This window comes from Papio anubis, chromosome 4 (genome assembly GCF_008728515.1).
Source record: "Papio anubis isolate 15944 chromosome 4, Panubis1.0, whole genome shotgun sequence".
Lineage (NCBI taxonomy): Eukaryota > Metazoa > Chordata > Mammalia > Primates > Cercopithecidae > Papio > Papio anubis.
The window spans coordinates 94,760,007-94,779,587 of NC_044979.1; the positions used below are offsets into that span (position 1 = coordinate 94,760,007).

A 19,581-nucleotide genomic window follows, 5' to 3' on the forward strand; every position below is an offset into this window, starting at 1 on the left:
ACATCAAAAGCAGTAGTAAGAGTAAGTTTATAGTTGTTCATATATCAAAAAAGTAGAAAAATTTCAAATAAACAGTCTAACAATGCATCTTAAAGAACTAGAAAATCAAGATCAAACCAAACCCAAAGTTAGTGGAAGAAAAGAAATAATAATGATTAGAATAAAAATAAATTAAAATGAGGAAAACAATACAAGAGATTAATGAAACAAAAGTTTGTTTTTGAAAAAAAGATAAATGAAGTTGACAAACCTTTAGCCAGACTAAGAAAAAAAGAGAAGACCCAAATAAATAAAATCAAACATGAGAAAAGAGACATTACATTAATACTACAGAAATTCAAAGGATCATTAGAGGCTACTATGAGTAACTATACACCAATAAATTGGAAAACCCTAGAAGAAATGAATAAATTCCTAGACACAAAACCTACCAAGATTGTACCATGAAGAAATCCAAAACCTGATCAAACCAATAACAAGTAATGGGATCAAAGCCAAAATAAAGTCTCCCAGAAAAGAAAAGCCAAAAAAAACCTCATGGCTTCAGTGCTGAATGTTAGCAAACATTTAAAAAAGAATGAATACCAATCCTACTCAAACTATTCCAAAAAACAGAGGAGGAGGGAATACTTTCAAACTCATTCTACAAGGCCAGTATTACCCTGATACCAAAACCAGACAAAGACACATCAAAAAAAAAGAAAACTATAGGCCAGTATCCCTGATGAACAGTGATGCAAAAATCCTCAACAAAATACTAACAAAATGAATTCAACAATACATTAAAAAGATCGTGACCAAGTGAGATTTATCCCAGGGATGCAAGGATGGTTCAACATATGCAAATCAGTGTGACACATTATATCAACAAAATGAAGGATAAAAACCATTTGATTATTTCAACTGATGCTGAAAAAGCACCTGATAAAATTCAACATCCATTCAAGATAAAAAACTGCACATAGAAGGAACATAGCTCCACAATAAAAGCCATATATGATAGACCCACCAGCTAGTATCATACTGAATGGGGAAAAACTGAAAGCCTTTCCTCTAGGATCTGGAACACAATAAAGATGCCCACTTTCACCACTGTTTTTCACCCTAGTACTGGAAGTCCTAGCTAGGGCAATCAGACAAGAGAAAGAATTAAGGCATTAAAATTGGAAAGGAAGAAGTCAAGTGATCCTTGTTTGCAGAAAACATGATCTTATATTCGGAAAAACTTAAAGACTCCACCAAAAAACTATTAGAACCAATAAACAAATTAACTAAAGTTGCAGAATGTAAAATCAACATACAAAAATCAGTAGCATGTCTATACAACGACAGAGAACAATCTGAAAAAGAAATCAAGGAAGTAATTCCATTTACAATAGCTACAAATAAAAGTAAATATCTACAAATTAACTTAACCAAAGAAGTGAAAAATCTCTACAATGAAAACTATAAAACACTGATGAAAGAAATTGAAGAGGACACAAAAAAAACATGGAAAGATATTCCATGTTCATGGATCAGAAGAATAAATATTGTTAAAATGTCCATACTACTCAAAGTAACCTATACTTTGTAGAGATTCAATGCAATCCCTACAAAATACCAATGATGTTCTTCACAGCAATAGAAACAAACTACCCTAAAATGTATGTGGAACCACAAAAGATGCAGAATAGCCAAAGCTATCTTGAGCAAAAAGAACAAAGCTGAATGAATCACATTACCTGACTTTCAAATTATACTGCAGAGCTAAAGTCATTAAAACAGTATGGTAATGCCATATAAACAAAAATATAGACCAATGGAATGGGATGGATAATCCAGAAATAAATCCATACATCTACGGTGAACTCATTTTCAATAAAGGTGCCAAGAGCATACATTGCAGAAAGAACAGCCTCTTCAATAAATGGTACTGGGAAAACTGGATATCCCTATGCAGAAGAATGAAACTAGACTCTCTCTCACCATATACAAAAATCAAATCAAAATGGATTAAAGACTTAAATCTAAGACTTCAAACTATGAAACTACTACAAGAAAACATGAAGGAAACTCTCTAGGACATTGAACTGGGCAAAGATTTCTTAAGTAACATGCCACAAACACAAACTACTAAAGCAAAAATAGACAAATGGAATCATATCAAGTTAAAAACTTCTGCACAGCAATGAAACAATCAACAAAATGAAGACAACTCACAGAATGGGAGAAAATATTTGTACACTATCCATGTGACAAGAGATTAATAACCAGAATATAAAAGGGGCTCAAACAACTCTGTAGGAAAAGAAGTCTAATAATCTTATTAAAAATGGGCAAAAGATCTAAATACACATTTCTCAAAAGATGACATACAAATGCCACACAGGCATATGAAAAGGTGCTCAACATCATTGATCATCAGGGAAATGCAAATCAATACTACAATGAGTTATCACCTCACCCTGGTTAAAATGGCTTTTATCCAAAAGGCAATAAAAACTGCTGATAAGAATGTGGAAAAAAGGGAATGCCTGTACACTGTTGGTTGAAATGTAATGTAAATTAGTACACTATGAAGAACAATTTGGAGATTCCTCAAAAAACTAAAAAAAGAGCTACCATACTATCCAGCAATCCAACTGCTGGATATATACCCAAAAGAAAGGAAATCAGTACACTGAGGAGCTATCTGCACTCCTACATTTATTGCAGCACTAGTCACAATAGTCAGATTTTGGAAACAATCTAATCCTCAACAGATGAATAAAGAAAATGTGGTAAATATATACGATAGGCTACTATTTAGCTAAAAAAGGAATAAGATCCTGGGCTGGGCACAGTGGTTCATGCCTGTAATCCCAGCACTTTGAGAGGCTGAGGCAGGTGGATCATGAGGTCAGGAGTTCAAGACCAGCCTGGCCAATATGGTGAAACCTCATCTCTACTAAAAATACAAAAATTAGCCAGGGTTGGTGGCGAGCGCCTGCAATCCCAGCTACTCGGGAAGCAGAGGCAGGAGAACTGCTTGAACCCGGGAGGCGGAGGTTGCAGTGAGCCAAGATTATACCACTGCACTCCAGCCTGGGTGACACAGCAAGACTCCGTCTCAAAAAAAAAAAAAAAAAAAAAAAAAAAAAAGGTAAGATTCTGTCTTTCGCAACAACAGGGATGGAACTGGAGGTCATTATGTTAAGTGAAATAAACCAGGCACAGAAAGATAAACTTCACATATTCTTATTTGTTGAACTAAAAATTAAAATGATTAACCTCAAGGAGATAGAAAGTAGAGGGATGGTTACCAGAGGCTGGGAAGGGTAGTGGAAGAGTGGTAGGGGGATGCGAGGATAGTTAATGGGTACAATAAAAATAGAAAGAATGAATAAGATCTAGTATTTGATAGCATAACTTTAGGATACCTAAAGAATGAATAAAATCTAGTACTTGATAGCATAATTTTAGGATACCTAAAGTCAATAATAACTTAATAGAACCTTTTTTTTTTTTTTTTTTTTTTTTTTTTTTTTTTTGAGACAGAGTCTTGCTCTAAGGCCCAGGCTGGAGTGCAGTGGAGCGATCTCAGCTCACTGCAAGCTCCGCCTCCCGGGTTCACACCATTCTCCTGCCTCAGCCTTCCAAGTAGCTGGGATTACAGGCACCCGCCACCATGCCCGGCTAATTTTTTTGTATTTTTTAGTAGAGACGGGGTTTCACCGTGTTAGCCAGGATGGTCTCGATCTCCTGACCTCATGATCCACCTGCCTCGGCCTCCCAAAGTGCTGGGATTACAGGCGTGAGCCACCACACCCGGCCTAATTGGACATTTTAAAAAAACTAAAACTGTATAATTGGATTGCTTGTAACACAAGGGATAAATGCCTGAGGTGATGGATACCCATTTTCCATGATGTGATTATTATACATTGTATGCCTGTATCAAAACCTCTCATGAGATATATTTTCCCATTAAAAAAATTCCTCATTAAGAAATATGTCATACATCCCATAAATATATGTGTGTGTGTGTGTATATATATATATATTCAGTGTAATTTTAAAACATTTAAAATAATTATGAAGATTTATCATTGTCATAACATTGCATTAATATACTGGTTTCATATATAATTTATTTAATTTGGAATTCCTAATAAAGAACCAAACTTCTCATTCCTGTATGTGCATAGAAAAATGTAATCTGCTTTACCAAAATTCCCTTTACAATATGACGAAGAATAAAAGTGGGATGTGCCTTTATGGTGACACCCTCCTGAATCCCCAAATAGCCAGGAAAGCACAACATAGCACGGTCTCTGGAAAACAGCCAGGACCGAGGCCCAGGACTCAGGGGAAGGAGCGGACAGGTGTGCGCACTCCAGAGTCCACTCACTTCCAGACATTCAGCCAGCAGAAAGCCTTAAGAGATCATCTAGTCCAACTATCTCACCCACAGCTGGGGAAACTGAGCCCAAGGGCAGAAATAGCTTACCAAGTCGACCTAAGTTATTGACCAGGAATAAACTTACCAGACCCTAGGAAATTAGAAGCAACAAGCTGGTGGCAGAAGTGGGGTGGGCTGTGGCTTTTATACTTATGGTAGTGACAAATGGCAACTGACCACGGAAGACAAGGTAAACAAATGAAAAGAGCGTATTACAGAATAATGAAAGAGCTTATTAAACACAAAAATGAAAGAGCTTATCACACGAATCCGAGTCACTATGAAAAAGACTCAATAAATTTGTTATTCTCCATTAAAAAAAAGTACGTGATATATCTTAGAATGGTTTCCATCAAGAATGCTAAGATCTGCACAGAGATTGCATTAAAGGGGTCAGCTCCAGGTATCCGGAAGGTTAATTTCTGTGGAATGCCTTCCTGCCCAGCACAGGCTTGTTTTTTCAAGGACAAAGTTTGTTTTTGACATGTGCACACATTTCATAGACAATAAAGCTAATATTCTGATTTTTGAGGCCTAAAATAACTTGTATGCAGATGACAAGTTATCTAAATGACCTGAAATAAAAGTGACTGTAAATAAGCCCTCAGGAATGTACAGTTCTTAAGCATCATGTACTGCCACTCCCCAAGTCAGGCATATATCAACAACACCTTATCAATCCCAACGATGTTATGGGAGTCCAAAGACAGGCAGACGACATGGACGAGAATTTATTACTCCGGCATGAAGTAACAAGAATGTTAGCTTTACTGAGCTCCATGCCAGGAGCAGAAGTCTTCCCTTCCCGCGCCTGTCCTCCCCTCCCCTATAGTTCACCTTTTCCTCCTAGCAGGCTAACAAGAGCGAAGTGATTCTGTGATAAGATTCCTCTTTGGTTTCTAGTCCTTGTATTTATTCTTTATCATGCTTCTGGTGGCACCACTCCCCGGGACATCCCTTCCCCCATTACCGCTAAAAGTAACAGGACTCCCGAATCCAAGTGATCTCATCCCCGTGTCCAGGCACCTCTAGGTGAGCAGGCCTCACCATGCACATGTACCTGCTCAGGACAGTTTCTATTCCATGATTCACCCACCAGGTATCCTCCCCAGGATCTCAGATTCATGCTTCGGCCTTTACGTTCTGTGCTATCATTTTAATGACTTTTACATGATTTAGAGGAAAGAACAGGAGCTTTGGAGCCAGAAAATCCTGGGTTGAATCCCAGCACCAGCATCCAGATTGAGCTCTGTGTCTGGGAACAAGTTATTTCTCCTTCCTGAGCCTTGGTGCCATTAAGCGTAAAAGGAGACGGCTGTGCAGAGTCAAGGAGAGGCTGCATATAAAGTGCCTGGCACACAGTAGGTGCTCTGCGGATGCTCCTTTCCTTACCCTCCCACGCCCCGACTCCCTCTTCCTCCAGTCAGAACTGTTGGCTCTGGCTTCTTTCTCTCGGGAATGGTTTTCTCCCATCTCTTGTCGCCGACCCTCCTCATATGCTTCCTTTTGGCAAGAGCTTCTACACCTGAATCATGAAGAGTGTTTAAAAACCTGTATCGAGAAATGTGATTATAGAGCATTGCCAAACTGTGCTTCTTGAAATAGAAATAACGAGACTACAAAACGCAGCTAAGCTAGAGAGGGCTGCGTGAGACTGAGGGAGCAGAGAAGACGCTCTGGATACCCCCCGCTTCCCTTTTCCCCTTCCCCAGTGACACCAGATTTAGCAAATGAAAATGTAAGACACTCAAATTTTCATTTCAGATAAATATCAAATATGTTTCTAGTGTGTCCCGACAATTGCAGTTGAGAAGAAAAATGGCACTGTAGCAAAGATAAGCTGTAGAGAAAGGAAAATAAATCATGACTGCCAGAGACAGAGGCAGCTGTCCCTTCTACCTGGTGCTACCAGACAGAACTTCAAATTCTCTGACCAAAAGGGAACCCCTGGCGGAGTCAGAGCTTTGTGTGATTGCGGAGTCCTAGAAAGTGCCAGTAGGCAGTAAACACACAGCCATGCTCCTTCAGCTCCAGTAAGCATGGTGGTTACTGGAGAGGGGCTTGGGACTTGAAGATGGCAGCTGCCCAGGCACCCTCAATAAAATCCACCCACCTAATGCTATGTGGGTTTTATCATATTTTTTATTAATTTTAAACATAATTTTGTGGAATGAGCACATATTTAATATTCCATATAATCTTTAAAGTGTTGCAAAAGATGAAATAAGCCAGTCATACTTAAATACAAGTGAATTTTCTCTTAATTTATTTGGCTTTGAATTTTTGCTTTAAAAGAATAAAGGGGAATAAAATTTCACAGGAAAATGCACACATTACTGTACAAACTGAAATATCATCCCCGCTGAATTATTGCAATAACTTCTCAACTGGACTCCCTGCTGCTGCCCATCCAGTCTCTTCTCAACTCAGCAGCCAGAATGATCCTTCTAAAAACTACATCAGATGACGCCGCTTCCCTGCCCAGAACCCTCCACTGGCTCTCAGTAAGTGTGAGCCTCGCCAGTGGCCTTCAAGGTCCTGTGGGTCTTGGCGCCCCATCCCTTTCAGCCCCTCCAACTCTCCTCTCCTGCCCTCCTCTCGCTCACTGGGCACCGGCCACCCTGGCCACTGCCCAGAGCCTCCTGCCCAGATGTTCCTGTGCCTTCCCTCCCCTCCTGCAGGGCTTTGTCCTAATGCCAGCTTCTCCATGACACCTTCTCTGGCCACTTTCTAGGTTCATAGCCCCCATTCCTAGCACATCCTAGCCCCTCTCACTGTTGCCGATTCCCATCAATCTACTGCACATTTTACTTTAGTTGTATATTTGGTGTCTCTCCTCACTGGAATGCAAGGCAGACATTTGGGCATTTTGCTCTCTGCGGCCTCCCCAGTGTAAAATAGTACATGGCACATAGGATGCACGTGATACAATTATTTTTTGAATGTTGAATAAACATAAGGTAAGAATAATGATGACTCATACTGTAGTAAGATGTATTTACCGAAAGCCAAACAATGAATAAATGTGCGGTTTTCTTTAAGACTTCAAAAACTAAAAACAGCTCTTCTTTTCGAGCTTTTTTATGCACCTCTCACTTGCTTTCTTCTTTTTTTCATCAGAAAATTGTAGAGTCAGAAGGGGGTCATGACTTCCTGGTTCTAAAATTAATATTCAAAAGTGCAGGACAGAGCATTTTCACCGTTGGCATTTTACAAATCATGTGATTGAAGGAAGTACATATTTGCCTGAAGTAGCATCCTTTGAAAGTGCTTCCCAAGTCTCCCCGCCTCAGGCTAAGAACAGTCAAGCAATTCCAGACTAAAGAATGTGCTCCTCATGAAATTTCAGCATAAGTGCATTCAATACACATTTATTGATCAGCAGAGATCAAATCTGTCGCCCTTTTAACAAAGGTCCAACTGAATGACCTTTCAATGTGAGATGTGTCAAAATCCAAAATGCCAAACAGAAGTCTCCTTACCTCTCGGCAGAGTCTCTGATGAGCTGCTGCAAATCCACCTCCTGCTTCCTCAGGGTTCCAAACGAAGACTGGCTCTCCACACGGCTGCTGCCCCCCAGGTTCAGCTTGACCTTCCCCAGTGCGGTCTCCAGGGTTCCACTCACGTGGTTTGCAAACTTGCCCTCGTATCTCACAAAGTCTGACTCCACGACCACTGGAATGGAGGAGACGAGCAGAGGAAGCTGATGATGATAAGGCCACCAAGGTGTCTTGGGTCACTTAGCTTTCCAAGCCTGTGCAGAGCCCTGGAAAGCAGGAGGCTAAGCTGGCAGCCACGCTGTGTGTATGGGCAAGAAAATGGGGCAGCACGTGCGTGTGTGTGTGTATATGTGTGTGCATGTGTATGTGTCTGTGTGCGTATGTGTATGTTTGTGCATGTGTATGTGTCTATGTGCATATGTGTATGTGAATGTGTGCGTGTGTGCATGTGTGCGTATGTATGTGTGCATGTGTGCGTGTGTGTGCACATGTGTCTGTGTGTATGTGTGTGTGCGTATGTGTGTCTGCATATGTGTCTGCGTATGTGTGTCTGCGTATGTGTGTGTCTGCATATGTGTATGTATGTGTGTATATGTATGTACATGTGTGTATGTGTCTGTGTGTATATGTGTGCATGTGTGCGTGTGTATGTGTATATGTATGTCTGTATGTTTGTGTATGTATGTGTGTGTGTGCGTGTGTCTGTGTATGTGTGTACCTGTGTATATGTATGTGTGTCCGTGTATGTATGTGTGTGTATGCGTGCGTATGTGTATGTGTTTGTGTATGTGTGCGCATGCGTGCGTGTGTGTGTGCATATGTCTGTGTGTGTGCGTGTGTGTGTGTGTGTGTGGACTGCGGGCGCACAGTGCACCAGTGACCAGGGCTCCACTAGAGGTTTTTCTCTTTCATTGGTTTTCAACCCCAATATGTATAGAAAGGTGCACAGAAAGGACTAATGAATAAAGTGAGCGCCTGTTTAACCACTATCCAGGTGGATCAATAGGCCATTTTAAATGTGTACTTTTCCAAGGTGAAGACGGAAAGGGACCAGACAAAGAAGACACCTGAACAGAGCGAGAACAGCAGCCCCTATTCTGGATGCAGCACGAGAGGACGGCCTTCCTTGGACACCTAGGCCTGTCCAGGGGCATCTTGTCTACCCACCCAACAGTCTTGGAAAACAATCCCCTGGCCCTATTACCATCTCCAATCAAATTATTCCCTTCCCATATTTATGATTCTATCTCTGACCTCTACCCAGTCATTCAATTCCTTATCATGCAATTCCTTATCTCTGACTTCCTGATAAGGTCAGTGGACATGCCTTTTTAAAAATGATAGATGTCTGATCTCATATCTGACCTGTCAGCCTTCTCAAATCGCCAGGTTTCTACTATTCTCATTTTTAATCCAAACAAAAACCACCCTAAAAATAGTCTCTGTATGGTGGCTCACATTTGTAATCCCAGCAACTTAGGAGGCTGAGGCAGGAGGATCCCTTGAGGTCAGAAGTTCAAGACCAACCTGGGCAACACCAGCTACCCTGGAGGCTGAGGTGAGAGGATCACCTGAACCCAGGAGTACAAAGTGACAAGTTAGCAATGATCATGCCACTGCATGCCAATCTGGGTGACAGAGCAACACCTTATCTCTAAGAAAATATAAAAGTTATAAAAAATGAAAAAAATAATTTTAAAAATAGTCTCTATCATCACCATTTGTTAAGGAGACATTAAGAGTCCACTAGGAACTTCACACTTGGCCTTTTCCATTGTCCTGACCCAAGGCTCTCCTGGGTTCCCAGCTCTACTTCACAAGGTATTCAAACCCACCCGCACTCTGAAAGGCTTCTTTCCATCCACTCACTGCCCCAACACCCAAACTTCACCTACACTTCTTCCACTGCAATCAAGAAAACCCACTCCTCAACCAGGGTTAATCAGAAGCAATTACCACTCAATCACCTTTGAAATTTATAAAACAGAGAATCATCTCTCATACCACCAGCCCAAAAATAAGAATGGTATAAAAATGTATCCTATTCAGGGCCTTCTTTTGTTAATATCTCATGGAAAACAAACACTTTGGGCAATGCCTTGTGAAGAAGGGCAGGGCAGAAATAAAGAGATTAGGATTACATCCCTACTCTAATATTACTAACTAGGAGAATTTGGGTAATGTTCATTTCCCTGAACCTCAGACTTTCATGTGCAATCTGGAGATAATTAATGATACCTACCTGATGGGTTCTGCTGCAAGTTGATGTATGTAAAGCATGTAAGATAGAGCCTCACACATAGCAAAGGCTCAATCTCTCCACTGTGTTTAGGCCAGAGAAATATCATTTTCTGATAAACAGGACAGTCCTAGGTTCTACAAAGTACAGCAAAGACAGAAATTCCATCTTCAGGACACAGGTCTGGTCTTGGGCTTATTACTGCTCCTGGAAACCCTGTCCCCAAGACAGGATCCACAGCAGGAAGGAACAGTCACCATTTGTCTGTGAGTTCTGAAAAGCCACTGTAGACACACATCCAAAGAAGATGTCATTTGTGCATACTTCTGCATCAAGGTGTCAACTGCTGTTGGTGGAAGGCAAGAAATGAGGGGACCAACAGGCCATCACTGGGACTGCCAACACCAATCACCACCCTACACCCTTCACAGCCCTGGGCAACACACGCGCCAGTGAGGCTGCGAGTGGGAAAAAATAACAAAGGTGAAGCATCCTGACTCTACCCAGTAGACAAGATAGAAGACACTTCTCGTCGCCGCCCTAACACCAACGGGACACAGAATCCAGGGTGAGCTCTGACCTCAGATGAGCGTGCTCATGGATTCTTCGCCGGCAGTGACCGCCGCTGGCCTCACCAATCCAGCACAAGTCTTTGTGATCTTTCAGGACACCACAAAAGAGGCATTTCACATCACAGAACAGTAAAACTCCAATTACTCAGGAGCTCCTGGTCTATTTTGTCATTTTTTTCCCTCTTGTTCCTTTTCATACTTAGTTATTTCACCATTCAATAGAAGTTCTGCCAGAAAGCACACAAATTCCTAAAGGGGAGGGTGATATAAACTTAATATCAATTCATTTGCCTATTGTGTGGCAGCTCTGATGAGCTGACTGGAGACAGCACTGACTGGAATCCTTTCCTGGAAGAAAGTTTGAAGATTATCTGTAAACACAAATTATCTCCTCTACCTCTTTTCCCCTTTAACAGAGATGCAATCACAAAATTAGAGAGTTCTAGAGCTGAAAGAGGATTCAGACATCATTTTGTCCAATAATTAAGAGCTGATGAGATTTTCATATATCACCACATTCCAAAAAGTAATGTAGCAATGAGTAAGTACCAAGTCTTCAAAAAGTTCCCATCTTCTGGTCCAGCAATTCTCTAAGAATTTATGCTGAAGCAGTTGCCTAAAAAACTACAACAAAAATGCACATAAAAATGCTCATTGCAGCCTTACTTATTAATCATTATTATTATTTTATTTTGGAGACAGGGTCTCACTCTGTTGCTCAGGCTGGAATGCAGTGGCACAATCATGGCTCACTCCAGCCTCAACCTCCTGGGTTCAAGCGATCCTCCCACCTTAACCTCTCGAGTAGCTGGGACTACAGGTGCATGCTACCATGCCCGGCTAATTTTTCTATTTTTTGTAGAGATGGGGCTTGCCACTTTGCCCAGGCTGGTCTCAAACTCCTAGGCTCAAGTGATCCGCCCACCTCGGCCTCCCAAAGTGCTAGAATTACAGGCATGAGCCACTGCACCCAGCCTCAACGTTATTTATTAAGCACTAAATTGTAGTGGTTAAGCAAATTAGGTACATACACTCAAAGGAATATTACGTGTTTGTTGAAAACTGTATTTAAAAATACAGTTTCTTCCATAGGTAAAAATAACCTATGGAAGAAAACTTAATGTTAAGTAAAAAATAAGGAGTATATAAAAATTATATACAGTATATTTTCTTTCTTTCTTTCTTTCTTTTTTTTTTTTTGAGATGGAATCTCACTCTGTCACCCAGGCTGGAGTGCAGTGGCGCAATATTGGCTCACTGCAACCTCTGCTGCCCAGGTTCGAGTGATTCTCCTGCCTTAGCCTCCTGAGTATCTGGGATTACAGGTGCCTGCCACCATGCCCTGCTAATTTTTGTATTTTAGTAGAGATGGGGTTTCACCATGTTGGCCAGGCTGGTCTTGAACTCCTGACCTCATAATCCACCTGCCTCAGCCTCCCAGAGTGCTGGGATTACAGGCGTGAGCCACCACGCCTGGCCTATAATATACTTTCAATTTTGTTATTAAAAATCAGATCCAGAGAAATAAAAGGCTACAAACCAAGTGTTAATGGGAATTAACACATGATGGTAGGATCTTTTATGTTTAAATTTTCTTCTTCATCCCTTTCTATATTTTATACTGTACTGTAACAATACATCTGACCCCAGTTTTGATGTCTGACTGCTCTCAGCTTCTGAGCCCCCACTCCTCCTTCTCTTTCTTTTGCACATCTGGACAAGCTGATAAGAGATCCCAGGTGCTCTGTCCATGGTGTCACTGAAAACTCAAATCACATAAACCCATCCCCCATGCAGGGACCAACGCCCATCTCCACTCACTAATCACAATAAAAGCTGAGCCCATCTCCTTATCCCCTTCTCTGTGGCCATTTTTGGACCAGTTTTAAAGACTGTCCTGCTTTCCCCAGAAAGCATCATTATATGAATAAACATTTTCACACCTTCTTGATGCTTATGTGGCATCATCAGTTCAACACCAAACCACATTTGAGGTAGGTGATCCACCCCACTTATGCTGAGTGGCCACAACATGTACAGTAAGCATGCCTTACTTTTATACTAAACTGCAAAATTATGTTTAAAAGGTTAAGCTATAATGTGTCATGTCAGGTCTGCAGAATTTTGTTCATTTTAAGAAAGGATATGCTTTTAAGATGACAGGCAAAGAAACAGGAGAATTCATTATAAAGTATCTAGACTCAAGGCAATACGTTCATTAAAGAAGAATCATCGACCAGGCACGGTGGCTGATGCCTGTAATCTCAGCACTTTGGGAGACCGAGATGGGTGGAACACTTGAGGTTAGGAGTTTCAGACCAGCTTGGCCAATATGGTGAAACACTGTCTCTACTGAAAATACAAAAATTAGCTGGGCGTGGTAGCAGGTGCCTATAATCCCAGCTACTCAGGAAGCTGAGGCAGGAGAATCACTTAAGCCCAAGAGGCAGAGATTGCAATGAGCCAAGATCACACCATTGCACTCCAGCGTGGGCAACAGAAACTCCTCATCAAAAAAAAAAAAATCATCTTTTCTGAGACTAATTATAGACTATACACAAGGAAACATACCTGGACTCGGAAATTGGTCTTCTATGAGTACATCACCAAGGGTGAGGGATAAAAACTGGTACTTGGGTCTCTGCCAGCACCAGTGTCTCTTCTTTTTTGTCACCAGACTTAGAAGCTGTAACTTATCAGAGTCATTCAGATTTGATACTGCAATCAGGTCACCATCAGCATCAACTTCTCTAAGAAAATTCCTTGTTGCCTTGGCAAACATTTTGAAAGCTCCAGATTACCTGAAAAAATAAAGTTATCCTAAAATCAAATAAGAAGTTACTATTTTGTGGCTTTTTTCCCTAAAATTATTGTATTTCTCCCTATTCACAACAGTTCACATGAAAGAATATCTTCTTCCTAAAAGACCCTCTAGTTTGACTTTAGCGGATAATAAAGAACTCAAATAGAGATATTGAAAGAACATATATATACCAATCAGGATATAATAGGTTATGCTTCAGAAACAAACAATCCCTAAATCTTAGTGGTTTATAACAATAGGGTTTATCTGTTGCTCATACTACTTGCTCAATACAGGGGTACAAGAGAGTTTTGTTTATTATGGTTATACAGGGATCCAGACTGAAGGGAAAGCCAGCATCTTGAACGCTGTCAACCATTATCCAAGAGGAAAGAATTCTGGAAGATCTCACACCAGCAATTAAATGATCTGGCCCCAAAGTGACACAAGGAAGGTTGCTTACAGCTTGTCAGAACTAGTCACATGGCCTCAACCAAAAATAAGGGCCAGAAAATACAGTTTTATCAAGAATCTGGAAGGCAGGCTGGGCATGGTGGGTGATACCTGTAATCCCAGCATTTTGGGAGGCCAAGGTGGGAAGACTGCTTGAGCCCAGGAACTGGAAACTAGCCTGGGCACCATAGCCAAACTACTAATTAAAAATTAAAAAATTAGCTGAGTGTGGTGGTGCACAGCTGTAGTCCCAGTTACTCGGGAGGCTGAGGTGGGAAGACTGCTTGAGCCCAGGAGTTCAAAACTGCAGTGAGCCACGATCATGCCACTGCACCCCAGCCTGGGTGACAGTACAAGATTTTGTCTCAAAAAGGCAGAGAGCTGGGAATATTTGTTGAACAACAACATACTGACTACCGCAATAGATAGCTTACCTATGACTACCTATCTGAAGGGTCAAAGGTGCTTTTTCTCTACACTGTGTGATTTCTCATATTCAGATATGAAAAGTAACAAGCTATGCCTTTTTAACCCAGAAAATAAAGGCACAGTCATACTTTAGCAGGAGCGGAAAAGAAGAGACACATTGGAAGATATAAAAAAGGAAAATACTATATTCAGGAGAAGCAGCATAGACTGTTTAACAAATGCTTTTGGAACAATGGGCTAACCATCTGGAAAGAAAAAAACTGAATTCCTCTCTCATACCATACATAAGGCAAATTCCCAATGAAATCAAGAGGTTTCTTTGAGGAAAAAATGAAACTGTGAAAATACTAGAAAAAATAGAGAAATATTTGTACAATTGCAGGATGAGAAGGGCCTTTAGAAAGACAAAGGGCAAACTGAGAAAATAATTGTAATATTTATGACAGGGAACAAAAATGCTTAATATATATTTTTAAAACTTTTATAAATCAAGTTTTAAAATACTTTACTCCAAGAGAAATGTAGGCAATGGTTCTAAACCATTCACAATACACAAATTGCACAGAGCATGTAAATATACATACACACACGTATAATAAATTACCACATAAAAAAGAAGAAAATAACATTTTTACAAACTATCCATGGTCAAAATGAAAAGCTCTAATGGACAAGAATAGTGTTTTATTTTTGCTTGCACCCTGGCGCTTGGCACAGTTGCATAGTCACACAGTTCTTAGGATTTAAGAGATGAGAATAAGCTCAGACTTTAGCTCAATCCACTTTAGCATGAATCTCTTTTAGGGCATGGGAAATCATTTGTCTTATCAATCACTGGTTCTTTTCTATAGTATCTTTTCTTAGATTATTATGATGCAGTAGCTACCTGACCCTGTTCTTGTATATTAACACTAGGAATGAACATTTAAGGAAAAATTCTAAAACATGCAAGGAAGTTCCTTTCTGATAAGGTGAACTGCAAAGCAGCACGACTAAGGATGCTCAGGCTGTCATCTGTAATTAATCTGTTACTATGTCATGCATAAGAATTTTGCATTCAATGGAATACTCATTTATTTATTTACCAAATCATCAACTGAATCATTCACTAATTTTTCTTGAGTACCTACTATACTACTGTGTTTAAGCACTTAGGATACAAAGACAAAAAATAATTTCTCTCCTCAATGAGCTACTGGTTTGGTGGCCAGATGGAGAAATAAACAGCTTAGTTTTATGTTAGCTACTGGCAGAGATTGTTCCAGGGAAAGAACCAAGAAAAAGGCATCTAAATGTCACTGGAGAGAGGCATACTGTCACAGAAGTCCTCCTGAAGTCGATGACATCCAAGCTGCATTGTGTAGGCTAAGTAGAAGTAAGCCAGGCAAAGGAGCACTGTATGGATGCTGTAGCTGAGGAGAAGCCATTATGAAAGCACAAAATTTGCAGGAGGTGGTGGAGGGATGGGAAAGACAGTGCCAAGCAAATGGGTTACCACTGAGCTTGAGATGGCCCAGGAGACATTGTATTGATCTGCCATCCACCACTTTGACAGACTGGAATGACTGGTCCAGCTCTGAGCTTGACGCTTGCACTGGAATGCAGCATTCCAGAGTGGAGAAGGGCCAGAGACAAAGCTGCGGAGGCCCCCAATCCATGTCCTGCCTCTCCTGCAGGGCAGCCAGGGAAGCAGGTGCCATTGGAGGGTGTGTGATCAGAATGATCCCTTAGAAAAATCTTCTAGAAGCAAAATAGCAAAGGGACTGCAGGGGAGCAAGATTAGAGATGGACAAAAAATGACAATGCTCTGGACTAGGTCAGTGGCATGAAGATAGAAAAGATACTGGTTTGGTGAAGGTTGGTGATGAAAGAAAGAAGGCCCCCTGGGGCATCATCCTGGTATCCCAGGTGCAGGCTGGGAGATGAGAAGGAAAAGCCAGTTACCAAGAGAGGGAATTCGAAAGTAACAGATTTACTTTGCCAAACATGGGACTGGGTCTCCCCGAGGGCCTGTGAGAACTCGTCCTGCTAGTCCTGAAGAGCCACAGAACGATCTGTTTTAGTTTACCACTGCTGTCAGGATCTCCACTGTTACGGCTTCTATTCTTTTCTGGGACAAGCCGAAAGGGAACTCACTCACGCACTTGCCTTCAGATCACACAGGTTTCTGTAGAAACCAAATCAGGCTTGCCACGAAAAAGCAAAAGAAAACCCATCTGCTGTGAGTGGGAAAACCTTAGTAAAGACACTAATCCTCCCCCACAGGACTTAGACGGTAAAACAGAGGAAATTCCTAAATTATTTTTTAATGGTTTTTTTTTTTTTCATCTAACATCAAACAGCTAATTTGGCTTCTTGACAGGGTAGGGTACTTTAAGGAGAGTGACTGGAGGTGGCTATTTATTGCTTTGTAGGTTGTTATTAGACTCAAACATTTTCATCATGGAACTCTGAGAATATTCTCCTGGTGAAGTTAAAGTTAGAGGTTTCTTTATGACTATTATGTGTGAATTATACTGACATGGTTCAAAAATCTAAATTATGTAAAGGATACACATTGAGAAATCCCATTCCTGCCCAGGCCCCAATAACCCTTTCACTCCTCTCCCCTTCAGCCAAATTTCCTTCATATTTCTTTACACAGGTGTAGTTAAAAGGAACACACGCACTGCTCAGCATCTTGCTTTTCTGCCACATACTCCCTTATGCAGAGGTATCATTGTGCATTTTACTTGTCCCATGTTGCTGACCACTTGGGTTATTTCTAAACTTCTGTTATATTAAAGATGTCCCCAGTAAATACCGCATACAGATGTCCTCTTCATAAACAAACAAATGTATCTGAAGGGTAGATCCCTAAAAAAGAGATTGCTAGAACAATGGGTAAATGCATCTGTAATTGTAGGAGTTGTGCTATTCTGCAGTCTGACCAATAATGTTCAAAAGTATCCATCTTAGCAACAGCGTATCATTAGACTTTTGGATTTTTGCCAGTCTGATAGGTGAGAAATGGAATCTCAGCCTAGTTTTAGGTTGTGTTATTTTAATACAAATAAGATCAAGCATCTTTTATTTTGTGGAAAGGCTTTCTGTATTTAACTGTGTCCTTTGCTCATTTTCTATTCTTGCTTTTTTTGGCTTTATTTCCAGGAATGTTTGATATAATAAATCTACTAAAATACAGGCTAGGAACAATAGAGTTTATAATGCAGCATTAGGGGACAATACACTGCCACCATCATTCTCAAACACGTAAGATAACTAGTCAGCCAGGAAAGATTAAAGAATATGGCCAGGTCCAAATAAATGAAGGCTCTAGAACTCAAGTTGCCTGACACAGACAAGCATGGTCATGTCTCAGCCAAAAGTCAGACTCTGGATTAAAAGTTTCACAATGCTCCAATTTGGGAGAAGATGAAAATGTCCTCAGGAGACATCATGCTCAAGTAGCTCATGGCCTAAAAACTCACCGCACTTCACAGTTGTTACAATAGATCATGGGCTGTCACACAGAGCCTTAAAAGTTATATTAGCAGCCGGGTGGGGTGGCTCAGGCCTGTAATCCCAATACTTGGGAGGCTGAGGTGGGGCGGATCACCTAAGGTCAGGAATTTGAAACCAGCCTGGCCCAACATGGTGAAACCCCGTCTCTACTAAAAATACAAAAATTAGCATGGCATGGTGGCAGGCAGTAATCCCAGCTACTCGGGAGGCTGAGGCAGGAGAATCACTTGAACCTGGGAGGCAGAGGTTGCAGTGAGCCGAGATCATGCCATTGCACTCCAGCCTTGGCAACAAGAGTGAAACTTTGTCTCAAAAAAAAAAAAAATAGTTGTATTAGCAAACAGTCCTTATTCACTTGTCTGGCTTCCCAGCTCAAAGCAGGTGAGAACTAAAAAAGCCAAACCAAATGCAGTAAGGATATCTTAGCTCAAGTCAGACTCCTGGACAAGAGACCTTCAGGGGCAGACACCAAGAAAGCAAGACAATGACACAAAGCTAGCAAAGCACACAGCCAACTGGAGCCAGTGGGAACAAACAATCTTAAAAATAGTTGCCAGAGTAATGACTGCAGGAGAAGGTAACTATATTCACTACTGTCTGTTAAGACTGGTTCAGAGTCATGGAATTGTCTAGTTTTTGAATTAGAAGAGAAACCTCGTTCTTTCTCACACTCCATTCAGGATTCTTCTTAAGAACCGCTCTTGTTGAATCCTGGGCCTCTGCTTGAACAGTTCAAGAGAAGAAACTTCAACATCAAAATACTCTAGACAAAGAGAGGAGCCTTTTGAGTTGAGTGCCTGCTATGTTCCAGGCATGGGGCTTACTGCTTTATACACATTTCCTTATTTAATCTTCACAATAACTCTTTGAAGCAGGCATTGTCCACATTTTACAGATGAGGAAGCTGCGGTTCAAAGATGTTAAGTAACTTGCCCAAGATCACAGCAAAGAGAGAAGCAGCCCTGACATCTGGGAGCTGGCCTGGTACTCTCAGGCCCTGGTGTTGCTGACCATTAGGAATGTCACAGAGCATCAACATCAGGCAAGGCCACTCTTGTCATGATAAATCAACATGGAAACAAGGCTGCTCTGTAATCATACCTGAACACAGACAAAGCATGAACACGTTCAAAGCACAAAACTGATCAAATACCCCCCTGCTTCCAATCATTAGCAGTCCTGATGAGTGACTACTGCTTCCTGACCAATCACAGCTACAGCCTCTCTCTGGCCTTCTCACCTTTTTGACGAGATTTACTAGGACACTCAGTCACAGAATTTCCCCTGCTTCCTGACCACATCCAATTCAGAGCAAAGCCCTCTTTCCCCAAATCACCTGCTACAGGCCCAAATCCTCTGTCCTTTCTAACACCTCTTACTGAGACACCTCAGGGTTCCCCGTGGTGTCCCTCACTGCAAGGAGAAATAAACCAACTTACTGAACTGTCACTGTGTTCCTGGAGGTCTTTGGAGGGCATTGAACATCACATAGAGAATCAGTGCTGAGCCAAGATTCCACCTGAGGTCTACCTGACTCCAAAGCCTGTGCCCTTGGCCACTCTACTCTGCTGGCTCCCTGTTCAGCTTTTTTTCTGTTCTAATGTGGGCCTCATATGATTCATTCTATAACATAAGAAAGTGCCCTTGAAAGGGTAAAC

General features: G+C 41.2%; 1 protein-coding gene across 3 annotated transcripts in view; it reads right to left on the bottom strand.

Annotated features, from left to right (window-relative positions):
• Window positions 1-19,581, bottom strand: part of GSDME (gasdermin E) — a 59,672-nt gene that overhangs the window by 37,879 nt on the left and 2,212 nt on the right. For all 3 annotated transcript variants that reach the window (XM_003896189.5, XM_003896188.3, XM_009203216.4), the window contains exons 2-3: window positions 13,306-13,535; window positions 7,906-8,098 (exon numbers count right to left, since the gene is read on the bottom strand). In XM_003896189.5, the coding sequence (XP_003896238.1) occupies window positions 7,906-8,098; window positions 13,306-13,516 (404 nt within the window). In that variant the 5' untranslated portion in view covers window positions 13,517-13,535. The remainder of the gene's footprint in view (window positions 1-7,905; window positions 8,099-13,305; window positions 13,536-19,581) is intronic.